Source organism: Pipistrellus kuhlii, unplaced genomic scaffold (assembly GCF_014108245.1).
Source record: "Pipistrellus kuhlii isolate mPipKuh1 unplaced genomic scaffold, mPipKuh1.p scaffold_m20_p_2, whole genome shotgun sequence".
Taxonomy (NCBI): Eukaryota; Metazoa; Chordata; class Mammalia; order Chiroptera; family Vespertilionidae; genus Pipistrellus; species Pipistrellus kuhlii.
The window spans coordinates 118187900-118215063 of NW_023425515.1; the positions used below are offsets into that span (position 1 = coordinate 118187900).

General features: G+C 38.9%; 1 protein-coding gene across 9 annotated transcripts; it reads right to left on the reverse strand.

Moving 5' to 3' along the window:
* Positions 1-3220: 3220 nt before the first annotated feature.
* On the reverse strand, positions 3221-26139 carry MCUR1 (mitochondrial calcium uniporter regulator 1). Of its 9 annotated transcripts, none has more exons than XR_006742134.1 (9): positions 25578-26136; positions 17421-17540; positions 13083-13186; positions 11887-11988; positions 10990-11031; positions 10121-10192; positions 7133-7249; positions 6567-6620; positions 3221-3293 (listed from the first exon to the last, which is right to left on the reverse strand). XR_006742134.1 is itself a non-coding variant. In XM_036444870.1 (9 exons), exons 1-9 carry the CDS (start codon positions 25996-25998, stop codon positions 3238-3240), a joined length of 1086 nt encoding a protein of 361 aa, XP_036300763.1. In that variant the 5' UTR covers positions 25999-26135; the 3' UTR covers positions 3221-3237. The 9 variants fall into 9 exon arrangements, 8 of the variants coding, with proteins under 8 accessions (XP_036300763.1, XP_036300766.1, XP_036300765.1 ...); XM_036444870.1 differs by lacking the exon at positions 7133-7249 and adding an exon at positions 4318-4432 and having other exon boundaries at positions 25578-26135; XM_036444873.2 differs by lacking the exons at positions 7133-7249; positions 11887-11988 and adding an exon at positions 4318-4432 and having other exon boundaries at positions 25578-26137.
* Between the last annotated feature and the right edge of the window lie 1025 nt (positions 26140-27164).

Here is a 27164-nt window from a genome sequence, read left to right on the forward strand (position 1 = left end):
CTGCATAAGACTCCACAGCAATCAAAAATCTACTCAAAACCAATGGTCCAAATTAAGTGACGGGCTGATGCAGCCCGCTATCAGCAGTAGGAATATCATTTGGACCAGCGGTCACCAACCGGTGGTCCACAGATCACTGGTGGTCTATGAGGTTCGGAAGGTTGGCGACCACTGATTTGGACTACTTTTGGCAGGTGAAAGAATGTCACCCCACTGAATGTTACCTTAAAAATATTTTATCAGAATATAAGGCCACTTCACTGTTTTTAACCTGTACAAGTTAACGTTTGCTTTGAAACATTAACTATATACAATACTTTCTGCCTTGGGTGCTCTTTATTTTGGAGGAGTGTCTGTACTTCAAGCCTTTTCTCTAAGCTCTACGAACCAAAGTTATGAAGTAGCTGCAAATGTGGTCTTAATGGGATGTCATTTCCTTGAGTCTTCACTACTTAAGGCAATTGTTAAATGTGCACCATTTTCTGGGGATCCTTCTCTGAAAAGGAATATATTGATTAAATATTGGGTCGGCAGGTAAGTAATTGCGGATTTTTTAAAGAAAATCAAAGACAATTTTTTCATGGAACTAAATAACTTTATTCTGTAATGTATTGCCCATTTTGATCAATGACCTTTTGCCATCTTTCAGGCAGGATCATAATCCCACGTTCAAAAAACTTCTGGTTTTTATTAGCAAAAAACTGAATCAGGTACGATTTGACATCATCATCATTATTGAAATTTTTACCATTCAAGGAGTTTTGTAAAGATCGAAACAAAAAGTAATCAGATGGTGCAAGGTCAGGACTATATGGTGGATGTGGCAAAACATCCCAACCAAACTCCATTAATTTTTGCCGAGTGACCAAAGATGTGTGTGGCCTTGCATTGTCATAATGGAATACAACACCTTTTCGATTTGTCAATTCGGGCCGCTTTTCTTCAACTGCATTGTTTAATTTCATTAGTTGTTCAATGTAGACATCAGAATTGATCGTTCGGTTGGGTGGTAAGAGTTCAAAGTAGACAATTCCTTTGTAATCCCACCAAACTGATAACAAAACCTTCTTTTGATGAATATCAGCTTTTGATGTTGTTTGAGTTGGTTCACCTGGCCTGCTCCACGATCTTTTCCGCTTGATATTGTTGTAAACAACCCATTTTTCATCGCCAGTTATCAGTCGTTTTACAAATGGATCATTTTCATTACGTTTCTTTAGCAAATCGCAGCTGCTAATGCGTTGCGTTAACTGTGATTCTTTCAGTTCGTGAGGAACCCATGTATCGAGTTTTTGAACATAGCCAAGTTGTTTTAAGTGATTTTCAATGCATGTATGTGATACATGAAGCTTCTCTGCAATCTCACGTGTTGTACTGTGACAGTCCGAATTGATTATTGCTTTGATTAGGGCGTCATCAACTTCAACTGGACGACCAGAGCGTTTTTCATCTTTGAGTGAAAAATCACCAGAACGAAATTTGGCAAACCAATTTTGACACTGCCGTTCTTTTAAGGCTTCGTCACCATAAATAGCACATAACTTTTTATGAGCTTGCGATGCGTTTTTCCCTTTGCGGAAATAAAAAAGCAAAATATGACGAAAATGTTCCTTTTGATTTTCCATTTTTCAACGAACGCCAAACGAAAACTACAAAACAGATCAAAAAACTTTTTTTACTGATTAACAGCTGAATAGCCAACTATCAAATAACAAAATGTGTTTTACATTTGTACTACGTCTGCAAACCTAAAAATTCAACTGAAGCCATATGTGTGAAATCCGCAATTACTTAGTTGCCGACCCAATATTTTATGAAGCAGTTAAGATTGTTCTAAATCAAGTTGAAAAGATTAAGTTGTTATTCATTTTGAAATACAAAAGTACTTGATTGATTTTCAGACTTATTTGGAATTCAGAATCTTTGTGCTACACAAATTTTTAAAAAAGGCAACGGCTTACACTTTCTGAAGTTTAGAAATACCATCCACAGGGCAATAAGTGACTTATTTTTTTTACCAGTCTGGTTGGTACAGTGATAGTGGGTATTCATTCTACCAGTTTGATCAGGTGGGCTCAACGTGGTTTCTCCACTGTACCAGATTATGTACGTCCACCTGTGGAGGTCAGCAAAGGGCCTACCAATGTCATCTGTTCTAAAATGCTCATTTTCTCCTACCTGCCAGTCATTCCAATAAGATGCCTATGAGAAGGTGCTTTCTCAAAATAACCCATTGTATCTAGGAATTTATTTATTTTAAATATAGAGGTAAGGTAGATATGAGAATATTTTTAATAACCAAAGAAATCAACCTAAATTCAGATGATATCCAGCATGACAGTTTTCTAATTTTGAAAGCCTATGATCTGAGCTTGTAATGGGTTATTCCTAAAAGTGCATACACTCTCTAAATATCCAGATGCTGCCACAGTCTGCCTCCCTTGTACAAAAGGCAGAAGACGAGAAGGAAGCAGACCCCATTCCACAAACTGAAGTAGACATCCACGCTGAGGATCAGCAGGTTATCCAGGCAGGCACAGTGGGGTGACCACAGCTCTCCAATCAGGAGGGAGGGGAAGAAGGGCCCAGTGAGAGAGAGGGAGGGAGAGACATCCACAAGTACAAGAGTCCCATTACAATTACAACACCTCACAAGATTTTCTAGTCAGAAGGCACATAAAAATACCTTACCAGTAAGTTACCGAGACAATGGAAGTGGAAATTGAAAGAAAAAACCCTCATTTGGATGGAAAGCACAGCTGTTTCATTAGGGATGCTGATGCTGAGGTCAGGGCAGGTGAAGTGGAGAAGGTGCTCTTGGTTTACTTTCAGTGGTTCTTCCGCACTCAGTAAAGCCGGGGAATATATTGATTAAATATTTTATGCCTTTTAAACGGACGCCCAAGTCCTCCGTGTGACAAAAGATTTACAGTGGTAGTTACACAAATATTTACTGTTGCTATGTCCCACAGGTTAGGCGGAGTTCACCGATCCAGCTGAGTGGAGTCTTCCGTGTTTTGTCCACCGCCACTCAGCATTATAAAGTCAGCCAAACAGAAACGAGTAAAGGAGCAATTATGAAATTCCTGACTTCTTTGCCTTGGTTATAGGTCCATAATTTGCATAAAATAAGTAATATGCTTTAAGTAAAAATCGGCATTAAAAGTTGAACGGTAGGAGAGCACAACAATCTGGTATTCTCAAGGCAAAACAATATTTATTTAAATATACACTTTATTATATCCACAGGCGATAAAATCCCAGAGCTACTGTTAGGCATGTAAATACAGACCCTGTAAGAAAAAGAATTAAGCACAGTATTAGTTATTTTAATAGTGACTTGAGGGAACAACTCTTTATTAAGAAAACATTTCCACCTATTTAACAAGGGGGAAAAACAGACTAAGAAACTTCTTCACTGATGTGCCACATTCCACGAGACACCTGCCCATAAAAAAAAAATAAACCTCACACCTTGAAATCATCTTCTTCCAAGTACAAATGTATCCAATAATCAAGAAAACTTTCAATAAGAGTTAAGAATCACAAAATCTGTGGTCACAGCATATGTAGATGTACTGGAAGGGATACAGACTTAGTTTATAAGCAAAATGTCACTACTTAATACCATGTAACTTTAAAATATTTTAAAAATATATATATTTTATTGATTTTTTTACAGAGAGGAAGAGAGAATCATCGATCAGCTGCCTCTTGCATACCCCCTACTGGGGATGTGCCCGAAACCAAGGTACATGCCCTTGACAGGAATCGAACCTGGGACCTTTCAGTCCGCAGGCTGACGCTCTATCCACTGAGCCAAACCGGTTTTGGCTGTAACTTTAAAATATTGATGAACCCAACATACTAAATTTGAGTTAAAATACTAATTTTTTTGTACATGAAGCTTTATTCCCTGTTTTGTCTCAAAAATTGCAAATAACTCCTTGTGAGGAAGGTCACCAATAGAAGCAGAAAGATCACAACTTAAAAGTTTTTCGTTCTCTGTCCATTTTTCTGTCTTGAATTCCACTTAAAAATTTTTTTAAATAACTGTAATTCAATGATAGTATCTTATTAGATTCAAGATTCCATTGATTGTAAAGTACATCATTTTATTTACTTCTAAGAAAAAATTGCCAATTATATGATACTTTCTATTGGAAATTATAAGAATCTTACCAAATTCAAAGATATTAAAATATGAAAAAGTATGTGTTAGAATCAATGAAATGCAATATCTACCCAACTTATTTTATAAAATTTATTTATTTTACTTTCAGCTTGTTTCAATTACCTAGATATAAAACAGCTTACCTGCTAAATATTTGATATTATCAAGCTTGTGCGACTCGAGCATGGTTTTGAGGCCAGCAACCTCAGTGTCTATCTTCCTGTCTGTCTGGGTGACGGCCCGGTCTTGCTGGGCATGCTTTTAAAACAAAGAGATTCGCAGCATTATACCACTTGAGATATACTGTCTGCTGTCAGTCCTGAGAGTTCCTGCCCACCAACGTGCAGTCAAGGGGAACTGGGGTAAGATTAAGGAGACTTGGGTTTTAGTCTTAGTTCTACTATCCTCATGCTATTTTGCATTGGTCAGGGCCTTTAATATACTTAGGCCTGTTTCTTTCTGTTTGAAAAAAGGAAAAAAAAATACCATTAGTTCTGCCTCTACACAGGCTATTTAGAGAATCCAGTGTGATAATCTATGTAAAAAAGCTTTTGTTAAAAGTAATGTTAACATTATGAAGCCAGTTTGTTCTTAATGGCAATAAATATGTTCCACACTTCTGAGTTCCCCTTAATGAAAAGCATACAAAAATGCTTTAAAAAAATGACAAAAATCACCAAAACCAGTTTGGCTCAGTGGTAGAGCGTCGGTCTGCGAACTGAAAGGTCCCAGGTTCGATTCTGGTCAGGGGCATGTACCTTGGTTGCGGGCACATCCCCGGTGGGGGGTGTGCAAGAGGCAGCTGGCCGATGTTTCTCTCTCATCAACGTTTCTAGCTCTCTATCCCTCTCCGTTCCTCTCTGTAAAAAATCAATAAAATATATTTTTTAAAAAATGACAAGAATCTTGGATAATTTAAAAGCAACAGTGCTTACTTTGACACTGCTTCTATTCACATTTTTTAAAGTTTTCTTCTTTTACAGTTCAAATACCAAGTGTTTTATTATTATGAGGCGTGGCTATTCCAAAGGCCTATTTGTGCTTTTTCTCTTTCAAATATAACAGTCAAACTAGATACATAATTACCCCCAAAGGACGGTGAGTTTGGCTGATGTTATAAAAGGGTTGTCATACTTCACTAATGCATCAATGCTTTACTAAAAATTCTAGGGCAGGTAAATAGTCCCTATGGCTAACAATTCAGGTAACAAATAAAAAAACAAGAGCCTGGATGAACAAAAAAGTATTCCAGAGGAATATTCCAATATTCTCTCAGGGAAGTCTCCAGAGGAATATTCCAATATTCTCTCATGGAAGTCTCCTGTGGGTTTCAGAGGTCCCAAGTAATATAGGATGGAAAAGAAGTAAACACATGCCATAAATTAAAAATATAATTTAAAGATTCATTCCTTATTATTCTTAAATCACTGAGATTTAAACTTTTATTATGATAATCAAGTATTTGGTTAAGTGCAAAAAAATCCTACGATACTCCACTTCCAGGTATATGCTAAAAAAAAAATTGAAAACAGGGACCCCCAGCAGATATTTGCATCCCCATGTTCATAGCGACATCATTCACAACAGCCACCAGAGGAAGCAACCCAACTGTCCAGAGACAGGATAATCAAATGTGGTGTATCCACCTAATTGCTGTTCACCTGTAAAAAGGACATTCTGACACATGCTACAATATGGATGAAGCTAAAGGAAATTATGCTAAATGAAAACAAGCCGGTCACAAAAGGACAAATACCATATAATCCCACTTATATGAGGTACCTACATTAGTCAAATTCATAAACAGAAAGTAGATAGTGGTAGTCAGGGACTGGAGGGCAGTTATTGTTTATTGGGGAGAATTTCAGTTTTTCAAGATGAAAAGAGTTCTGTTTATGGATGGTAGTGATGGTTGCATAATAATGTGAACGTACTTAATGGCTCTAACCAATTTGGCTCAGTAAATAGAGCATCGGACTGTGGACTCAAGGGACCCATGTTCGATTCTGGTCAAGAGCATGTATACCTTGGTTGCGGGCACATACCGAGTAGGGAGTGTGCAGGAGGCAGCTCAGCAGATCGATGTTTCTCTTTCATCGATGGTTCTAACTCTCTATCCCTCTCCCTTCCTCTCTGTAAAAAATCAATAATATATATATATATATATATATATATATATATATATCTATTATTGATTTTTTTATATATATATATTTTTAAATGGTTAAAATGGTACTGTTTTTGTGTATTTTACCACAATTAAAAAAAAATCCTATGATACTAAACCTGCACATAAGTTTCCTATAACACTTCACTACAAAGAGCAGTAACCATGCACAGGATAAAGCAGAGATGAATAAAATGACCAAGAAAAGTCGGTCTCATTTCTTACCAATGCCACCATTTCTGTCCTCATTTCCAGCAGCTTCCTCTCATTTAATGAATACTGAAACAAACATATCACATAGGTCAGATTCTGCTTTCTTTTCTCTCTCTCCTCCTCCACTAGTGTCTCAGATATTCTGGTCTCACTACTTCCAAGAATATGTGACACTAGAAACTGCTTCCAGCAGAAAGAAGCCTACGTGACCCTTTCTTTCCTTTAGATCTATTTTTTGAGGTTTCTTATTTATATTCACTCATCACTCCTGTATCTGGACTGCCTTTTGTTAGTCTTCACCTTTCTCTCTGTTTTTCTCTTTTCATTTCTTAGCTGTGGTGTCTCTAGGTCCCTCCCACTCCCATACCGGCACTCTAGGGACCAATTTAGACGGAGTCATACGCTTTTTGGCTTTGACAGGAGAGAGTTGAAAAAGTGGGGAATAATTCCAATAAAAATTGCCCCTGGGACTATAATAGCATTGCTTGTAAATAAAAATAAAAAAATAAATAAAAGAAGGAAGAAGAAGATGAAGAGAAAAAGCACCCAAACCCTAAACTAAGGACTAATCGTAGTACCAAAGAATGCTTATCTGTCTTTAAATGCCAGGGCTTCAGACCAGGAGAAAGCTATGCATCTGACCACCACCAGAAGGCAGGGGGAACTGGATTTTCTTCATACCTTCAAATTCTGGCCTTCAGTAAGTCAATATTGATTCAGCCACAAGAGAAAAGAAAAGCCTACATATCTTGATATTGCCATGATTTTTCAAATAAGTCCCATCTTTTTGTATCCCAAAACAGTTTACTTGCCAAACTACGTTTGAAACTGGCTGTAAATATCACCCCAGTTAATGTTATTGGCACAATATTACAACTTTATTAAACAAGGGAATGAGAGGGTCAAATAACTCATCTTCATCAATGCATGTTAAATACATACTAGCTGCATTATATTACGTTATTGTCCTGCACTTCAGAGTACTCTAAGTTTAGGATTACCAAGAACAACTTCTCAGCTAGGTCAGTAAATCATATAAACTCACAGGCTTTAATCGAGGCTCACATCCCATATTTCCCAATCTTCTAGGTATATTTCTTCCCAGGTTGGTTAACAACAGGCATCTTCTTAAAGCAAGTGAACTCAGTCCTGGCCGGGTAGACCAGTTGGTTAGAGCACTGTCCCCATATGCCAAGGTTGCGGGTGTGATCCCCAGTAAGGGTGTTCACAGAATCAATCAATGCAGGCATAAATAAATGGAACAACAAATCTATGTTTCTCCCCTCATTCTAAAACAAATAAACAAACAAATAAAATTTTTAACAAGTGAACTCAGAAAATTTGTTAAGTACACAAACCATAAGACAAAGATAGCCAAAAGAGTTTCTCCTCTTCCAGATACAGTCATATGCTAGCGATCACTAAATATTTTAGTGTTACTAAGTGATTTAATCCTCATGGTTGAAAAACATTTTAAGACTAGAAAGACAAAGCCGAAGCCGGTTTGGCTCAGTGGGTAGAGCGTCGGCCTGTGGACTGAAGGGTCCCGGGTTCGGTTCCGGTCAGGGGCATGTACCTTGGTTGCGGGCACATCCCCAGTGCGGGGTGTGCAGGAGGTAGCTGACCGATGGTTCTCTCTCATCAATGTTTCTAACTCTCTATCCCTTTCCCTTCCTCTCTGTAAAAAAATCAATAAAATATATTAAAAAAAAAAAAAGACTAGAAAGACAGGTAACAGGAACAGAATAATAATTATTTGGTATAACAAAGTTTAGCTTAACTATTGAATCCATATCCAGTTCCAAAATATGGTGAAATACTTGTTTGTGTTTCAATGTTAGTTTCATTTATCAGTGTAACATATTTTAGTTGAAAGCAAACTGTGAAAAATTAGAATACAACGAACAATTGTGAGTAATCGGTTTCTGCATGTGTATCCAACTCTATGTTAGTGAAAATTGTTTTTATATGCTTTTTCTCATTATGTCAAGAATAAAAAAGGTATCTCCTGAATGTTATTAAATCCAAATAAAGACTGAATAAGAAGAAAGATGGGTTAAAAATCAGAGGTAACCCAACACATAAAGATTAAAATATACAACTTATTGCCCCCATGTTCATAGTAGCATTTACAATACCAAGGTACGGAAGCAATCTAAAAGCCCACTGATAGGTGAATGGATAAAGAAAATTTGAGGTATATAGTATGTATCTCGAAGGAAATATTCTGTCTTAAAAAAGAAGAAAATATTGCTATTGCAACAACATGGATGAACCTTGGGAGCATTATGCTAAGTGAACTAAGTCAGACAGAGAAACAAATACTGTATAACCTCACATGGGGAATCTGAAAAACAAAGAAAACCCGGGGAGCTCAGAGATACTGAGAACAGATTAATGGTAGCCAGAGGCGAGGGATGGAGGATGAGCAAAATGGGTGGAGTCAAAAGGTATAAATTTGCAGTTAAAAGATGAGTCCTGGGGATGTAATATACCACATGGCAACTGGAGTTAATAATACTGTGCTGTATATTAGAAAGTTGCTAATGAGAGCAAATCTGAAAAGTTCTTATAACAAGAAAAAATTTCTTAACTATGTAATATGGTGATGGATATTAACTAGACTTACTGTGTTGATCATTTTGCAATATATACAAATATCAAATCATTATGTTGTACACCCAAAACTAATATATGTCAATTACACCTCAGTTAGAAAAGATTACTGCGAAAGCTCTGAGGGAAAAAATGTCGTATTTATATGTATTATCTTTGAAAAAGCGAGGGCAACAGAGCTATATTTCCAGTTTTCTTATTTTATCTTTTTGGTAACAAATGTGCAGCACTAACTTTCCTAATTAAAAGTTTCAATTTAACATAACTTACTCATTTAGAACTTGCATTTCAAAATAATACAGTAAAGTCATTACAATTTCTCTAAGAAAAAGACGAGAGAAATATTCTTTAAATCTTGAATTATGGTATAAAATTTAGTATTAGTATCATTTACTACCAAGTCAAGATTGAGGTTAATTTCTTAATATCTAAGTGATAATTTAGTATCTCTGAAACAAAAAGGATTCAAACTTATTTGACCAATATTTTAATTTTAAAGTTTTTTTTTTTTTTTTTTTTTTTTTTGTGTGTGTGTGTGTGTGTGTGTGTGTGGTTGTTTTGTTTTTTAGAGAGAGGAAGGAAGAAAGAAAGAAACATTGACTGGTTGCCTCCCATATGCTCCCTGACCAGGGATCAAACCTGCAACCTAGGTATGTGCCCTGACCAGGAGTCAAATCACCACCTCTTATGTGTAGGGGACGATGCTCCAACCAACTGAGTAAGCCACATCGGCCAGGGCAACATTTTAATTTTAATGTTACTTATGAAAGCATCAAATTTAAGTCCTAATAAAAAATATAATTAAAATAAATAAAAAACCTGTGTCATAATAATGACATATAGGTAAATATTTAATAGTACTTGCGAACTGTATATAAACCTAGACTTGACCAAGCATTCCATCCTGCAAAGAATGTAATTCATACTCTATTTTTAATAAGGGAACATACCAATTCTTTTACTCTGCTCTTTTCTAGATTGAAGTCTAATTTGGACTCTGTTCGGACCTTGACCACTTCATCCTAGTAGGAGGGCAAACAAAGAAAGAAAAAAATCCAAAGTAAGAAATTCAAACCCACCGAGTGTGTGAAGCCTGTGGACGCTACGTCCACTCTTCTAGGTAAGGGGTCAGCCCAGGGGCTCACAGAGCTGGAACCAGTGATTGGGGAGACTCTGGCCAACCCACATCTGGAGTCAGCCCTGCCTCGGGACTTTCCAGTTATATACAGAAATAATTCCCTTTTATGTTTAAGAGTGAGTCACTGTTGTTTTTTCATCTCAAACTTCCCAAGATAATATCCTGTGGGATTTATGATTAAAGCTGTTTCTTGGACAACTTTGGAAAGCAGAGATGGATTCATAGAAGTAAAATATTACATTCTTATTTAAATACAGCCTTCTTTATGACACTCATAAAAATATTTTCTTCTTTCACATCAATGTCCTTGCCATTTAAAAAAATCAAACTGGCACAGTGTTAATCCTTTTAAAATCACATGTAATTCTCTAAAGATATGTGAGAACCCTTCAAAGAGAATATAAGGGTTCCACTTGGCTACTTTAGAGAATTTCTTATTTAAAAAGGACTTAATTCCTTCTAGAACACAATTTTCTTAATGAATCTTGTTACACACATCTGTAATTTATTCACTGGCTGTGCTTTTAGCTATATCTTTCAATGTGTACCTATGAGGCATATCACACAAACATTTAACATAGAATTAAGTTTTTAAGAACATACAAAGTATTTCTGACATTATATTTATTATTAAGCTTAGGTAATTATAAACAAGCAAGCAAATAGGAATGAGGATCTTACCATTATTTGTTGTTTTAACTGATGTAGTTCAAGTTTTATTTTCTAAAAACACATTAAAAAGAAACAAATCAATGATATGTTTAGAAGGTTAGAAGGAAAAGAAAACTTGGTAATAAACTAATATTAGAATATGTACTTATGCACAAGGTCTTCCCTCATTCAATGCAAAGCGACTACATTCAGAATACAACGATGGCTGAAAAGTCTCCATCGGAGAAGTGATTACTTATCATGCCAGGAAGGTGCAATTTTTTTAACATACACATTTGCCTTCAGAGACCTTGCTTTATTGAATACATACTTTACATTTTTTTTTTTTTAACTAAATGCCCTCAAACAGCTTATGTGAAGAGTAATTCTGAGAGTTTCAAACTTTATCATTTTCTAGGAAAAGAAAGCATCTTTGCTAGAAGGTTTCTTGCAAGACTAACAAACTGGTAATAAATGAGCTTCCTTTATGGGATTCCAATAGGACTAACACAAGGAAGATGTAGACAGCATTTATTTAAACGCTGATCCCATGACACACTTTAAGAAACTAAGGGCTATTTTATAGCTGCATTTATTCATAATAACCAAACACTGAAAATAATTCTAATATGAATCATAGTAAAATGTGGCATATTCCCAATACCACAGACAATGAAAAAGAATGACCTACTGCTGCAAGACACACTGAAGATCCCATCAGTTCAAGTTCTAGAATGGGCAAAACTAGTCAATGGTGACTCGTGGCCACCTCTGGGGTGCTGGTAATGCTCTACTCTGACTGATACTGCACACTTTGTGATGATTCATTAAGTTATACTCTTACTTGTGCACTTCTGTTTATGTACATTATATCTCTATGTCTGAATATGAAGCATTTTATAAAGGTAAGTGGCTGTTTAGGTTTACCTCATTTTCTGCTCTGAGGGCTGAAAATTCACTCTTCTCCAAAATAATCATATCTTTTTTCACGTTAGAAATCTGAGACATTATTTGCTGAAGAGTGACCTCCTAGGAAAAGGAAAAACAAACAAACAAATAACTTAATGTAGTCTAGAAAGTCCACTTCCTATTGTTTCTACCTGGTATCACCTTAATGAGAAACAAGATGAATATGGACACAAGGAAAGAAGTTTCTCTCTTCCAAAATGAGAAAAGAAAAAGAATAAAAACTCAAGTCCAGTATCATCAAGTGGATTACAGTTAAAAGGGTGGCAGTCTGAGGACCACTGGCTCAAAAACACACTGCTATAATTTTGGCCACATCTCCATTTATTAAAGCACTAGTGGCCCGGTGCACGAAATTCATGCACTCAGGGGGAGGTCTCTCAGGTTGGCCTGTGCCCTCTTGCAGTCCAAGAGGCCTTGGGGGATGTCCAAATGATAACTTAGGCCCACTCCTCACGTGAGCCTGGCTTCTGGCTGAGTGGTGCTCCCTCCTACATTGAGTGTCTTCCCCCTGGTGGTCAGTGGGTGTCATCACAACTGGTTGTTCCACCGTGGGGCTGAAACCGACTCTCCGACATCCCCAAGGGTCCTGGATTGTAAGAGGGTGCAGGCCAGGCCAAGGGACTCCACTAATGCATAATTGGGGCCGGCGAGGGACCCGGGATGTTGACCAGCCAAGGAAGGACCGCGGGAGGGTTCCAAGGCATGTCTGGCCTGTGTCGCTCAGTCCTGATCGGCCAGACCCCAGCAGCAAGCTAAGCTACGGGTCAGAACATCTGCCCCCTGGTGGTCAGTGCACATCATAACGAGTGGTTGAGCATTATCATTAGCATATTATGCTTTGATTGGTTAAACAGAAGACCAGACGACCAAACATTTAGCATATTAGGCTTTTATTATATAAGATGGCGAACTGAAACAGTTTTCAAACAGAGACTTCTCAAGCAAAGTGAATTTCTAGCATAATGATTTGATTCTACAAGAGTTTACTAAATAGTTTTGAGTAAATACTTTTTATGCCCTGCAATAATTAGCCTCTCAATTACGATAAAAATTAACTACACGCTTTTCAATAGGACATTATCCAAAAATATTTATTATAAGTGACATCTTCCTTTTAGATTTCAAATTTGCAAAAGTGCCCTGACAAAGCTAACCTGTTGCATCTTGGTGACCATGTCTTTGTAGACGATACCCATGTTGGCCTCCGTGATCTTCACCAATGCAGATACAATGATTTCTGCTTGTTGAGTAGTAAACCCTAAGCAAATACACAAAGACAATCACACTCAGGAGACTCTAGCTGTCAAAGGAAAGCCTTCATAGAAAGGGAGACAACAAAAAGTTACACACGGAGCAAATGTCTGAACTTGAGAAGCAGCTGGAAAGAGGATGAGGTAGGCGAATGAGGAGACTACAGTCACAGGCTGCTACGTACGTGTCTGTCATCTGGACAAGTATGACACGTCTGAGGGTTTCCTCGTGTGAACTGGGCAGTGGGGCTACCTGCTCTCTAACGCCCATCTGCACTGTCAAACACCATATTTTCAGAAAATGTCTAACAACATAGGGGATACCTGTCATGCAAGGTCAAATAAAAAAAAGAAAGACTCAATATTATAGATACAATTTACCACTTTTGTGATTTAACAAAAATTCTAGATTAATTTTTATTTTCTTCAAGGGACGTGACTTCCTTGATTTTAAAATGTATATTTAGCAAAAATAATTTACTTAGGTAGAAAAGCTCATTTGTTTTATATCTAGCATAAATCAAATTATTGACTATGGAAATTATAATTTTGCTGTTAATTAAATGTTCAAAGATAATGTTAAAATAAATTATTTCATTTTTTTCTCCACAGTTCTCTTCAGTCACTAGTGATGGGCCCACACTGGAAAATATATACTTTGATACTTAAGAAATGATGCTGAATTGAATTATATAAAGATTTGACTCAGCAGTATTACTGTTTTTAATAACTTTAGATAGTAATTTATATCTTACATTGGAAATGCTAATATGATGTTTAAAACTAAGTCCCTGGAAAGTAATTCTTCCTATTAAATATGTCCATCTATAAGAATTTCAGAAGAATCTATTGATTCTTTTTTTTTTTTTTTTTACTCCTCACCTGAGGATATTTTTCCATTGATTTTAGATAGAGTGGAAGAGGGAGAAAAAGGCAGAAATATCGATATGAAAGAAACACATTGATTGGTTGCCTCTTGCATGCACCAGACTAGGGCCTGGACCGGGGAGGAGCCTGCAACTGAGGTAACATGTCCTTGTCAGGAATCAAACCTGGGACCCTTTGGCCTGGGTGACGCTCTATCCACTGAGCCAAATTGGCTAGCGCTCTACTGATTCTCATCATTAATTAATGGCACATTTGTTTGAATAAAGTTATAGTTGATATAATATGGATGAGATTAAGCATAGGATCATAATAAAAAAACAACAACAAGGCACAGCCCAGGTGGTGTGTGCCTCAGTGGTTAAGCATTGACCTATGAACCAAGATGTCACGGTTTGATTCCCAGTCAGGGCACATGCCAGGGTTGAGTGCTCAATGCCCATGAGGGGGTGTGCAGGAGGCAGCTGATCAATGATTCCCATCACTGATGTTTCTATTTCTCTCTCCTTCTCCCTTCCTCTCTGAAATAAATAAAAAAATATATTTTATTTATTTTTAATCCTAAAAAATGGGCAAAGGACCTAAATAGATACTTCTCCAAAGAGAACATACAGATGGTCAAGGGACATATGAAAACATGCTCAAAGTTACTGATCATCAGAGAGATGAAAATAAAAATGACAATGAGGTATCACCTCACATCTTGTCAGAATGGCTATCATCAACAAATCAACAAACTACATGTGCTGGTGAGGATGTGGAGAAAAAGGAACCCTCATTCACAGACTGGTGCATCCATTGTGGGAAACAGTATGGAGTTTCCTCGAAAAATTAAAAATAGGATTCTCACTTGACCCAGTAATCCCACTTCTAGGAATATATCCCAAGAAATGAGAAACACCAATCAGAAAGAATATATGTATTCCCATGTTCACAGGAGCACAATTTACAATAGCTAAGATTTGGAAATAGCCTAAGTGCCCATCAGCATGTGAGTGTATTAAAAACTGTGGTATATCTGGAATGGAATACTATGCTGGTGTAAAAAAGAAAGAACTCTTATAATTTGCAACAGCATGGAGAGACAGTATTGTGCTAAGTGAAATAAGTCAGTTCAGAAAAAGACAGTATCATGTGATCGCTCTCACATGTGGAATCTAACATAATGAGATTTGGCAATTATAAAGAAAATAAAAATAGAGACTGGAAAAGACTTTCAGTGATAATAAAAAGCAAATAAATTCCAAAGCCTTAAAATTTAACAAGCACCTGTGGAAGGTGAAAGGGAATAAGGAAAAGCAGAAGCCTGGAAACCTGCTGAGCTATCAGATGCAAATTATTTTTTGTAGGAATGAGAGAATAAGACACATCCGGATTAGTATAGACAAAGCAAGTTTTGTTAACCGGGAGACATAACTGAAGAAAAAAAGGATAAAGGAGGGAATATTCCTTGAAGAGTTCTTCCTGGCCTCACCCTAACCGAGACAACTTACACACCCACCACTGATCTCAGCATGGTCATACCCTACACACACTTCAGTGGGGCCTTCCCGTCGCTGATCTTGAAATATGCAAATTTTCATGGGCCACGGTTTGAAACCAAGAAAAGCAGAAAGGACATACTCCAAAACATCATATTTTTAACCTATGCAATTTCTGTCTAAATAAACAAATTTTGAAAGAGGGAGAGGGGCAATAAACCCCACCTCTCATTGAGAGGATAGAAAGGTGGCCATCTGGAGTCCACTGCAGCTACCTTCCATTGTTCCACGTAACAAAATCACCAGTGCTCCCTTAATGCCATCAAATACTACCTAGTGGATACTGAAATGTCCCCATTGTCTCTAATATCTCTTTTTACCATTGGTTACTTTGAATACAAACACAAAGCCCCCAAAAAAGAATAAGAAAAAAACTAGGAATACTGCTGTTCATCAAGATAATTTTAGATGGTCCTCTTCCACTTTTCTTTTTGGCCAATGAAAGAAGTTTCCAGTGAAAATGGCCTATTATTTCAAGTTTGAGAAGAAAATGGTTGCCAAAATTATTATACAGCATTTGACATTTTTTCCAGAGTACACTTAAGTACATTATTTCATTTAATATTTAAAAGGCTCTTTGGAAAAAAATAGAAAAAAAAAAAAAAAGTAAAAGGTTCTTTGGAGCCTAGCTGGTGTGGCTCAATGGTTGAGCCTACGCACCAAGAGATCACAGGTTCAGGGCACATGCCCGGGTTGTGGGCTTGATCCCTGGTAGGGGCATGCAGGAAGCAGCTGATCAATGTTTCTCTCTCATAGATGTTTCCATCTGTCTCTAAAATCACTTTAAACATTTATTTTTTAAAAAGGTTCTTTGGAATTCTTATTATGCTCATGCCATCAGAGCTTCTAACTGTCCAGAGGAACATAATTCATTCCATCACCTTGACCTGGGAATCTACAGAGGGCAGCTTTTCACATTCAATCATTCACAGTTGGGTAAATAACTATACAATAAAGTAAAAGCACATATATTTATTTCCAAGGCATAACCTATGATATATGAGTTTTTGATTTTGAGAATATATGTGTCACAGTATTGGTGTATTTGTCTTGATAAGATTAAATATAAGAATGTTATCTTGCCGGGACTGGTTTGGCTCAATGGATAGAGCGTCGGCTTGGGGACTGAAGGGTCCCAGGTTCGATTCCGGTCAAGGGCATGTACCTTGGTTGCGGGCACATCCCCAGTAGGGGGTGTGCAAGAGGCAGCTGATCAATGACTCTCTCTCATCGATGTTTCTAACTCTCTATCTCTCTCCCTTCCTCTCTGTATAAAATCAATAAAATATATTAAAAAAAAAAAAAGAATGTTATCTATATATTAAGTGCACTTTTAACAAAATTCAGAGCAATCATTTACATTAATGAATGCAAGAGCAGTAAGGGAAAATGTTAGGTGGAATATTTTTTTTTAAAGGATACAATGTGTTACTGCTCAGCAACATTTTAATTTCATAAAAATTGTAAAAGCACATAAGATGCATTAATAAAATAACACTTTTGTGCTTCAGATAGTCATCATAAGAACCACTCCTGAGTTTTGCTGACTTGTGTCCAACTTTTTATCTTTAATGCTGTACTTCTGGAGTGATGTTAAAAGAATACGCTTCACTTGGGCAGACTGTGTGAGAAAATTTCTATTGTACTGATGAAGCAAAAATGTCCTTCAACAGAAAATGAGAACTTAAGAAATGGAGACTGACCAAAAGATTACTTGTAGATTTAAAAGTCAAAAAGAAATAAGATGAAACCGTAAGAGAAGTCATAATTTATTGTGTTCTTCTATGGCACTGAGTGACCAAAGAAAGAGGATTACCATTTTCTTCGAGTAAACACACTAAGGCATGAGTGTCAAAGTAGAGCTTCCTACTCCCAGAGGAGGTGAAATCTCCGCGTTTGTGCTCCAACTGTAGGCACCCAGCAGAAAGGCTTAGCTCTAGAACAGAAAGGACAATAAAGTTTAAAAAACAGACATAATGGTAAACAAAAGCAACTCAGCAATGTGAAAAAAATCAGTCATACCTCAAAAGCCTGTTTGTTTTTTCACGAGAGTTTTACTGAGCTATAATTCACATACTACTATACAACTCACCCATTTCAAGTACACAATTTGATTGTTTTTATTATATAATAGAGACCCAGTGCACGAATTCGTGCATGGGTGGGGTCCCCCAGCCTGGCCTGCGATTGGGGCCATCTTGCCCAGTCCCGATCTGGACCAGCCGGACATGGGAGAATGGCCGTGGGAGGTTGGCCCGCTGTGGGAGGTTGACTGTGGGAGCACACTGACCACCGGGGGCAGCTCCTTCATTGAGAAAATCCCCCCCGGTGGTCATAGTGACTAGTCAACCAATTGTTTGGTCATGACAGTCACTTAGGCTTTTATATATATAGAATCAAAGTTGTGCAAGCATCCCCACAATCAACTTTAAAGCACTGTCATCATCCCCAAAAGAAGCCCTATACCCAAACTCGCAACACTCTCACTCCCAGGCAAACACTGATTTACTTTCTGTCTCCGTGGATTTGCCTCCTCTGGATACTGCATATGAACAGAATCATAAGATATGTGATATTCTATACTGGTTTCTTTCATCTAGCATGGCGTTTTCAAAGTTTATTCACCTTGTAGTATGTGTCAGTACCATGTTTCTTTTTATTGTCAAATACTATTCCATTGTATAAATATATCAATTTTATTTAACCTATTCATTAGTTGAAGGACATTTGAGTTGTTTCTTCTTGGCTATTTCGAATGTTGATGCTATGAACACTGGTATGTAAGTTTTTGTGTAAACATGTTTTCAGTTCTCTTGGGTACATATTTAGGAGTGGAGCTGCTACACCATACAGTAACTTTATGTTAAACCTTCTAAGGTTATGCCAAACTGTTTTCCAAAGTGGCTGCACCTTTTCACATTCCCAACTGCCATGTATGAGGGTTCCAATTTCTACACATCTTCAAAACTTGATACTATCTATTTTATTATAGTCATCTTAGCGGGTGTAATGTGGTATCTCATTGTAGTTTTGATTTGCATTTCCCTAATGGCTAATGATGTTGAGCATATTTCAATGTGCTTATTGGACACTTGTATATCTTCTTTGGAGAAATTTCTATTCAGATCTTTTGCCTATTAAAAAAATTGGGTTATCTTTTTTATTGCTGAGTTGTAAGAGTTCTTTATACATTTTAGATACATGTTCCATGTTATATGTGTGTGTGTGTGTATATATATATATATATATATATATATATATATATATATGATTTCATACATTCTCTCCCATTCTGTGAGTTGTCTTTCACTTTCTTTGTAGTGCTTCTTGAAGCACAAAAGTTTTTTATTTGAATGAAGCCCAATTTATATTTTTTCTTTTTGTTCCTTGTGCTTTTGGTGTCATATCTAAGAAACTATTGGTTAATTCAAGTACACAAAGATTTACATCTATGTTTCCTTCCAATTATTTTACAATTTTAGCTCTTACATTTAGGTCTTTGATCCATTTGTGTTAATATTTGTATATGTTGTAAGATGGAAGTTCAACTTCATTCTTTTGAACAATGTGGGTGTCCACTTGTCCCAGCACTATGTTCTCCCTTAAATTGTCCTGTGACTCTGGTAATAAAAAATCAATGGACAATAATGTGAGGGCTTATTTTTGGGTCTTCCATTTTATCCCACTGGTCTATACTAGTATGTCTGTTCTTATACCAGTGCCACATTTTCTTGATTACTGTGCAGTAAGTTTCAATATCAGGAAGTGAATCCTCTAACTCTGTTCTTTTTCAAGACTGCTTTTGTCTATTCTGAGTCCCTTGCATTTCCATATGAATTTTAGGGTCAGATTTTCAATTTCTGCAAAGAAGGCACCTGAAACTTTGGATAGAAATTGTGTTAAATCTGTAGATAAATTTGGGGGAATACTGCCATCTTAACAATATTAAAGTCTTCCAATCCACGCACATGGAATGTTTTTCCATTTATTTATGTCTTTAATTTCTTTAATAATGTTATATAGGTTTCAGAGTACAAATTTTATGTTCTTTTATTAAATTTAGCACTGTTTTATTCTTTCTGATGCTACTATAAAGGGAATTCTTTTTTAGATTTTTCAGATAGTTCCTTTTTAGTGTGTAGAAATAAAACTGATTTTTGTATATTTTAAAAATATATTGAGCTTGTATCTTGCTGAACTTATTAGCTCCAATAGTTTTTTAGTGAATTCCTTAGAGTTTTCTATGTACAAGATCGTCACCTGTGATTTACTTCTTCCTTTACAATCTGAACGCTTTTACATTTTCTTGCCTAACTGCCCTGGTTAGAAATTCTAGTACTGTGTTAAATGGAATGATGAGAGCAGACATTCTTGCTCCTGACCTTAGAGGGGAAGCATTGTCTTTCCCCATTAAGTAGGCTAGCCATGGGTTTTTCACAGCCACCCTTTATCAGGTGAGGCAGTTCCCTCCTAGTCCTAATTTGTCAAGTGGTCTTTTTTTTTTTTTTTTTTTTTTTTTTTTTTAAATCATGAAGGGGTGCTAAATTTTTTCAAATTCCTTTTCTTTGTATTTTGAAATGGTCATGTGGTTTCTCTCCTTTATTTGGTTAATAAGGTGCATTACATAAATTGATTTTCAGATACTAAATGAACTTGGTACTAATGGGGCAAAATCCCATCTGGTCATGGTGTATACTCCTGCTATGTATTGCCAGATTTGGTCTGTTAGTATTTTTTTTTTTTTTAATCCTTATTTACAAGAGACATTGGTCTGTCATTTTCTTTCCCTGTGATGTCTTTGCAAAAGCCCATTTTTGGAGAGATGAATTCTAACAATTTGTATATTACCATTTTTATGAATTTCTGTACACATAACCACAGATCCAACCTGTTTTGTATACTTATTTCAAAGTACTCATTTGAAGGAGGTGGCATAGTAATGGCTTCCTGGCTTTTGTATTTCATGAACCACAATAATAGTTTTTTGTTTGTTTGTTTGTTTGTTTGTTTTTTTTAATGGAACAACTGCAGTGTCAATTTGTAATTTTGCCAAAGAGGACATTTAAATGTAATAGCTCCTTACTATTATAATCAAACTAAAAAAGACATTGTGATAGCAAACGAAAGAAAAAAAAGAGATGGACAACATAAAATAAAAATCCTCCATTTAAATGTAATAAACACAGATAAGTAATTCTTGCTACATATTTGTTCTTACTTTTCAATGATGCCAGGTGTTGTAGAAGAATGGTAGAAGAGAGAACAGTCATCTACTAACTCAAAGTTCAAAGTTTTCTCAGTAGATCTCCTAAATGACCAGAAAGATACTTCAGCTAATCAACTCCTATTCTCAGCCTTACACACTCTAACAGACACTGCAAAGTAAGCAAAATGATGACATGGACAGGACCCCACGGATCTGATTCTTCTCTGTAAGCCTAGAACAGTGGTTCCCAACTTACTGGAGACTTGGAAGAGCGTGATTGCTGTGGTCATAGTCAGCATCAAGTAAGATCAAGAGTCAATCATCACTCTGTAGCACACAGTTTGCAGACTGACAAAATATAAAATGCAACAATTGTCTATCTGTGTTTAATGGTTAAAAGGGACCCTTAGATTCAAAGGATCACTAGCCAGACTATACTCTAAAGTCCTTAGCAAAGCACACAAAGCCTGTGCCACACACTTACCTTTTCAGCTTTCTGCTAGCCACCTAAGCTATTCTGTTTCCTGAACTTTCTTTCATACTTTGGTATCCAATCCTGAAGTGTGGTTTGGTGCCCTTCCTCAACTGGTAAATTTTGAACACCTTCTTTACCCCCTTCATTTAATTTGACAACTTCCCAAGTCTTCATTATGTCCTGGTTATGATTATACAGTGTACAGTTCTCTCTGCCAACCCCACCCAGGTCAGGGAGCAGCCTTTATTGCTCCCTTATCTGTGTTCTCAGCTCAGTACAGATGGCTCTATCATAGCACTTGTTATATTACTTCCATATCTGTATCAACTGTGAGTCCACAACCCAAGAGCAGCCAATCTTAGTCATTTTGTATTGTTAGCATCTAACAGAGGGCCTTCCATACTGCAGGACAACGATAATTATTAAAAACAAAAATTCAATTGTATGATTTCTAAGATCTGGTTCATGAGAAAAATTTGAGATCAACTCTTTTCTCCTCTTAACCTATTGTCTTCCCTTTTTATATAGATGAGTACCTCTTTTTTGTTCCCTTTTTTTCTATTTATAAAGGGAGGTGGAGAGTCACACCGTGCCTCTGCAGGTACACTCAGAAATGGCACCTACCCCTTCTACTCATATTTTATTGGCCAAATCAAGTCACAGAGGTCGGGAAGGAGAACCCAAAACATTCAGTGAACAGCTCGACAATGTTACCCCTTTTCTTAGTCACAGACCCCACCCTGCTTTAATGCTCTACACTGCACTGCTCCCTGCTGGATATTATAGTTACTTGTTTTTTTGTTTGCCTTCTCCTCCTAAATCTAAGCTCTGCAAGGTCAGGGTGTGCCTGGTTTTGTTCACTACGTACCTGTAGCACTAAGGACAATACTTTGTATACAATAGGCACTCAAATAACTTGTAGTCACATGGGTCAGTAGTAACACAAATAGTTAATATCTAAAGGTACTTACCAAGTGCCCCACAATGTGCTACGATAAATGCTGTTTGTGCAGTAACTCATTTGATCCTCAGCTCAATCCTATGGGGGATATCTGTCTATTATGACCTCATTTTCCATATAAGAAATATAAGACTCAGGGAGGTTGAGACTCTTGCCCAAGGTCACACTGCCAGTTAGTGGGCACAGCTAGCCTTTTGACCTCTGAGAAGCCCTGCTGGGCCCAGCCACTTACGATTAGGGGGCAGAATCATGATGTCTATGCACATAGCTGAGTGTCCACCACATGTGGGGGCAGGGCTTGGGAGCCTGCTCAGAGACAGAGTAACACTGGCAAAAATAATAAGGTTGTCACTAATTATTAGGTGACAGATACCTTGCTAAAGGAGGCACATCAGATTATATGCTCACAAAAATCACAGGAGCAAGTGTTGCTCTTTGCCTATGGTCTCTCTTTTTCACATAAGTGAATGTCTCTTTTTTCATTCTTAATCTCCAGTCCTGGGACAAAAATTGGTCTCATGAGAAGAGAACCCAAATGTCTGCTGACACAAAACAGACCTAGCTCTAAAAACATTGGGTGGGTGAATGAATGAATGAATGAATGCACCTCTCCAGGGGCTCTCTACAGGCTACCCCATCCATCATAGAACTGTTCATGACTTTAATGGGTTAGGGAGCTTGAAAACACTGGAGTGTAGCAGCTGGCTTATGAAGAGTGACAGGATTAGTCTACTCTTGATTTCCTTGTTTCTAATAACAAAATAATCTGCCCCCCCCCAAACAAAACAAAATTATTATTTTCTAAGCAAGAGCCAATTCCAACTTAGATACTGCCAATTTCCCCCCCAAAAAAAGTATTGGGAATTTATTTCAGTTGCAAGCTTATTTCAAACAAATATTGTCATCTGAGAAGTGGAGAAAAGGGCTGGCCACTTCCCAGTTGGCCGTCCAGCCCCTGCTGATAGAAAGTGAATGCCAGTTTGCTTTCTGTCAAATGGTAACAGCAATACTCAGACATCCAGAACACAACACCTCTGACTCACTTTTCCTCTTTTATTGTGATAACAAAACAGGGCCTAAGAACTATAAATTCCTACTTATAACCAGGAAGCAAGTAAACTGAGCTATTTTAAAGTGTAATTTGAAATTCTCCTTTGGGGGACCTTCAGTATATCAAAAGGATAATAAAAAACACACAAAAGAAGCCCAGTTACCCTTGACCAGAGGAGGGAACCAAGTACAAATTTCCTACCTGTGATATCCTAAGTAGCCCTACTTAGAACCTTTGGCACCAAACAAACCATTTGGCTGAAGACAAAGGAACAAAACTCTCATTTACTCATGGGCAATGGGCACACATGATTCCTTAACTGTCTTGGCTGTGTTTCCCCATAGTATTTATGAATCCATCCACACTGTGAAGAATGACATAATCTGAGACTAAAACAACATTACTACCTTGCTTGTCAGAAAACTGATGAGAAAGAACACTCTCTCCTTTGCCCCATAATCTTGAGTTTTTAGAGGAAAATAAATCACGTTTCCAGCTTGTCAAAAAAGAGACCCACAGGCAAAGCACAGAAATAAAGTTAAAAGCCATCTCTAACTCAAAATTACTGCAGGACACTGACAGAGTTCATTCACTACTCATTTGCCAACCACCATATGTCAAGCTTGGTTCACTTTGTTGCTCTATCAGTTTCTTCCCCAGCCAAAGGTATTCTTAAATTTTAGATGCAGCCAACATTTACTGGGCGTTTCTACTGGGCAAGGTGGGTGTGGGAGCTACCAGAGTGGTTACTGAAAAGTATAGTCTCCCAAAGTGATATTTTGGCCAAGTTTGCTAATTAGCATTACCTAAAATGATGACATTTTTAATCAACAATTTGCTACCTAGTAAATTGAACCTGTTTAGATTGCCTTAATCTCACGTAGGACAGTGACTGCTCTCATCCCCTTCAAGCATTTAGCCACCTTCTCAATGAAACCTATTCTGATGATGCTATTAAATTCATAACTGGAGGCCCATCTCAGTTCCTAACCCTTACCACCTCTATTTTTCCTTTAGTATTTATCCATTATGTACATATAAATATCCTATGTGCATATGTAAATTGTATATGTATACAAAATTATATCTATATCTATTTAAACATATGTGTGTATCATCTCCTCTGCTAGAATTAAGCTCCAAGAAGTGTGGACATGCTAACCTAACAAGTTCAGGGAAGGCCTGCATGGCGATCTGCAAACTCAAGAGACCTAAGTAACCACAGAGGATGGTTTGAAATTAAACTTTAACTAAAAGCAGTTATGGTGGGTAGTTACATCCTAGGCTGGTATCTTCACTGACAACACCAGCCTTTATCTTAGCTGAGCCTGTCTTTTTTCATCTATAAAACATACTCTTGAAATATCTGGGTAACTTGTAACTTCCCTTTTTCTGGACCCCCCTGAGTCACAACCTAAAGTGCCTGGACTCCAGGACAGATACTACAAATTCCTTCATTGTTATGTTAATTGTTCCTGAACCCACTTGAGTAAGTGTCTATCATTTTACTTTTTACCCTGCTTTGCTTTCTCCCACTTCTCTAGTCTATCACCAATGGATTTCATGTAACCCACCTATGTCCTTTTCCATTGATTGTAATGTATAAATACAGATGTAGCCCCCCATTCTCTGAAGCATTATCTCAACTGCTTCCTGGCATATGTCAACAGTTTGGCTCAAATGAACTCACAAAGATTCTTTACAGGTTTCAATGTTTTTTGTTTTTTTTTTACGTTAACAGAAGGAAGGCATTTTGTTGACTGATAGATCCCAAGTATCTAGGAAAGTACCAGGCGGCATAGAATAGGAGCTAGTGCTTAACTGAAGGAAACAAGGAACCCATTCGAATTTAAACTTAAATTGTAAAACAGTCCCTTCAATTCCCAGAGTTCTGCTTCTCAAACGTGCAAGCCTTCCGCACACCCTTCATCAGAGTTGCTGGCCAAACAGCAGCCTGTACGCTAGCGCCCACGTGGTAGCTCTGGACAGGGGCGTGCACAAACTCACTGCCCGGGCACGCACCACCTCTCCGCATCCCGTTTCAATTTTGCGCCCAAACCCTAGGGCAAGCATTCCGAGTAATTCAGAACTTCTCAGCAGGATACCGAGGACCAGAAGAAGGGCGGGGCCAGACAGACCTCCCTAGGAGCCTGGTGACCTCAAGTGGCCCGACCTCTGGCTCCCTTGGCCTCCCCGGGAGGTCAAAACCAAAGCCCCTCCCCGCCCCACCGTCCCAGCCGCACGGGGCGAGCCCCCTCTCCTCCCACCGCCCGAGCCTACCTCTCCGGGTGGCAGCGAGGGCGGGCACTCGGCCCTGGCACTGGTGCAGGGGGCCCGCGGCGCAGGCGACGCCCGGGACGAGGCCGGGCTGGCACCTCCACGCGCAGCAGCGCCCGGCGGGGGGAGCCGAGGGCCCCAGGCGCGCGCGCTCCCGCTCTCCCGGCGGCCGGCGCGGGGCGGCGGCGGCCCGGCGCGGGACCGGCACCTGCACCAGGAGGCACAGCGCCGAGGCACGTGACGCGGCGCGGGCCGCGGGGGCGCCGGGGCCCAGTGCCTCCAGACCCTGGGCGAGCGCGGACAGGCAGCGACGCGCCGGGACGCCGCCCGGGCTTCCGCAGCGGCTGGCGAGTAAGAAGAGCAGAAACCGCCGGCGGTCCGGCGGGCGCTTCGGCCCCTCTCCCGAGACGGAGCCGCCGTCCATCCCGGAGGCTGTCACTGGCCCGGGCGCGCGCGCATGGCGTCCTCCGCGCGCGGCGCCGGTCACGGGCGGCGCCGGCCCGAATCCGAAGGCAGGACGCTGCGCCGCGGCGCCGGCGGCCCTTTCAGCCGGGTGGGCGGGGCTCCGGGCGCGCGCGCCGAGAGTGGGCGTGGCTAGGGCGGGGGCGGGGCTGCTCTCCGTTTCCGCGCGCGGGAGGCGAGCCCCGCCCCTCTGAGTACGTTGATCCGGAGAACTGAGGTGTGGCCGCGGGCGTTCCCGGGCACCCGAGGGAGCCTGTGCGGCCAGATTTGCATATTTATTGCACTGGTGTCCCTGCAGGGAAATTCACCGTGCGGGTGCCCTTCAGACTTCGGTGAAAAGTCCCTGCATCACCAGGCTGCCCTCGATGTTACCCTCCCCGTTCGAAGTCCTCCAGAGTATGACTTGTGGATGCATTTTAAGGAATTATTAACAGGGCTAAGGGAAGGACCTGTATCCATAGTCGTCAATACATTTAAAGGCTAAACGCTCAGCGCTTTTACTTCCGGATTAGTGCACCCTAGAAATGAGGAAGCCTCAATCTGGAAATGTAAAACGCGGGGCAAGGATGGTGAAGGCGACCCGCTGGTACAATAAAAGGATATCTGAAACGAAGGGTGCTCAGTTCAGTGAACGTCATGAATGCCCGCAGAACCTATCTCAGGTACTGGTCCATTGTGCGAACTCAATAGATGTTCCTTGAGCGAGTGAATGACATGCACTAGGCTAGGGGTGTCGAACTCAATCAGAGAAGGGGCCAAAATCTAAAATCCAGCCTAAATCGCGGGCCGAATGGTTTACTGAACAGTCATAAACTGTCGTTGGGCCTGGCGGGACGGATTTGGCCCGTGGGCCTTGTGTTTGACACATGTGCACTAGGCACTAGGCCAGGAGATAAGAAAAATGAGGTTGTTCTTGACCTTCACAAGTTATTTTCTTATACACCCTTAGTGTACACATACATGAGCCATAAGAGTACTCTCTTTGATAAGATAGAAAGTGCCTTGTGGAAGGGATGTAAATGGTTATCAAATTACAAAGAATTAAAAAATATATATTAAGATGCAAATAGACACGTTCGTGAAAGGTTAGTAGGGCCCTAGTTGGTGCGGGAGGCAACCAATCCATGT

Coding starts and splice junctions, on each gene's coding strand:
- MCUR1 (XM_036444870.1), bottom strand. CDS start 25,998: ATGGACGGCGGCTCCGTCTCGGGAGAGGGGCCGAAGCGCCCGCCGGAC. Junction 13,187..17,420: donor GTGTTTACTCGAAGAAAATG/GTAATCCTCTTT, acceptor GTATTTGCTTAG/GGTTTACTACTCAACAAGCA. Junction 6,621..10,120: donor AGAGCAGAGTAAAAGAATTG/GTATGTTCCCTT, acceptor TGTTTGTTTCAG/TATTCATTAAATGAGAGGAA.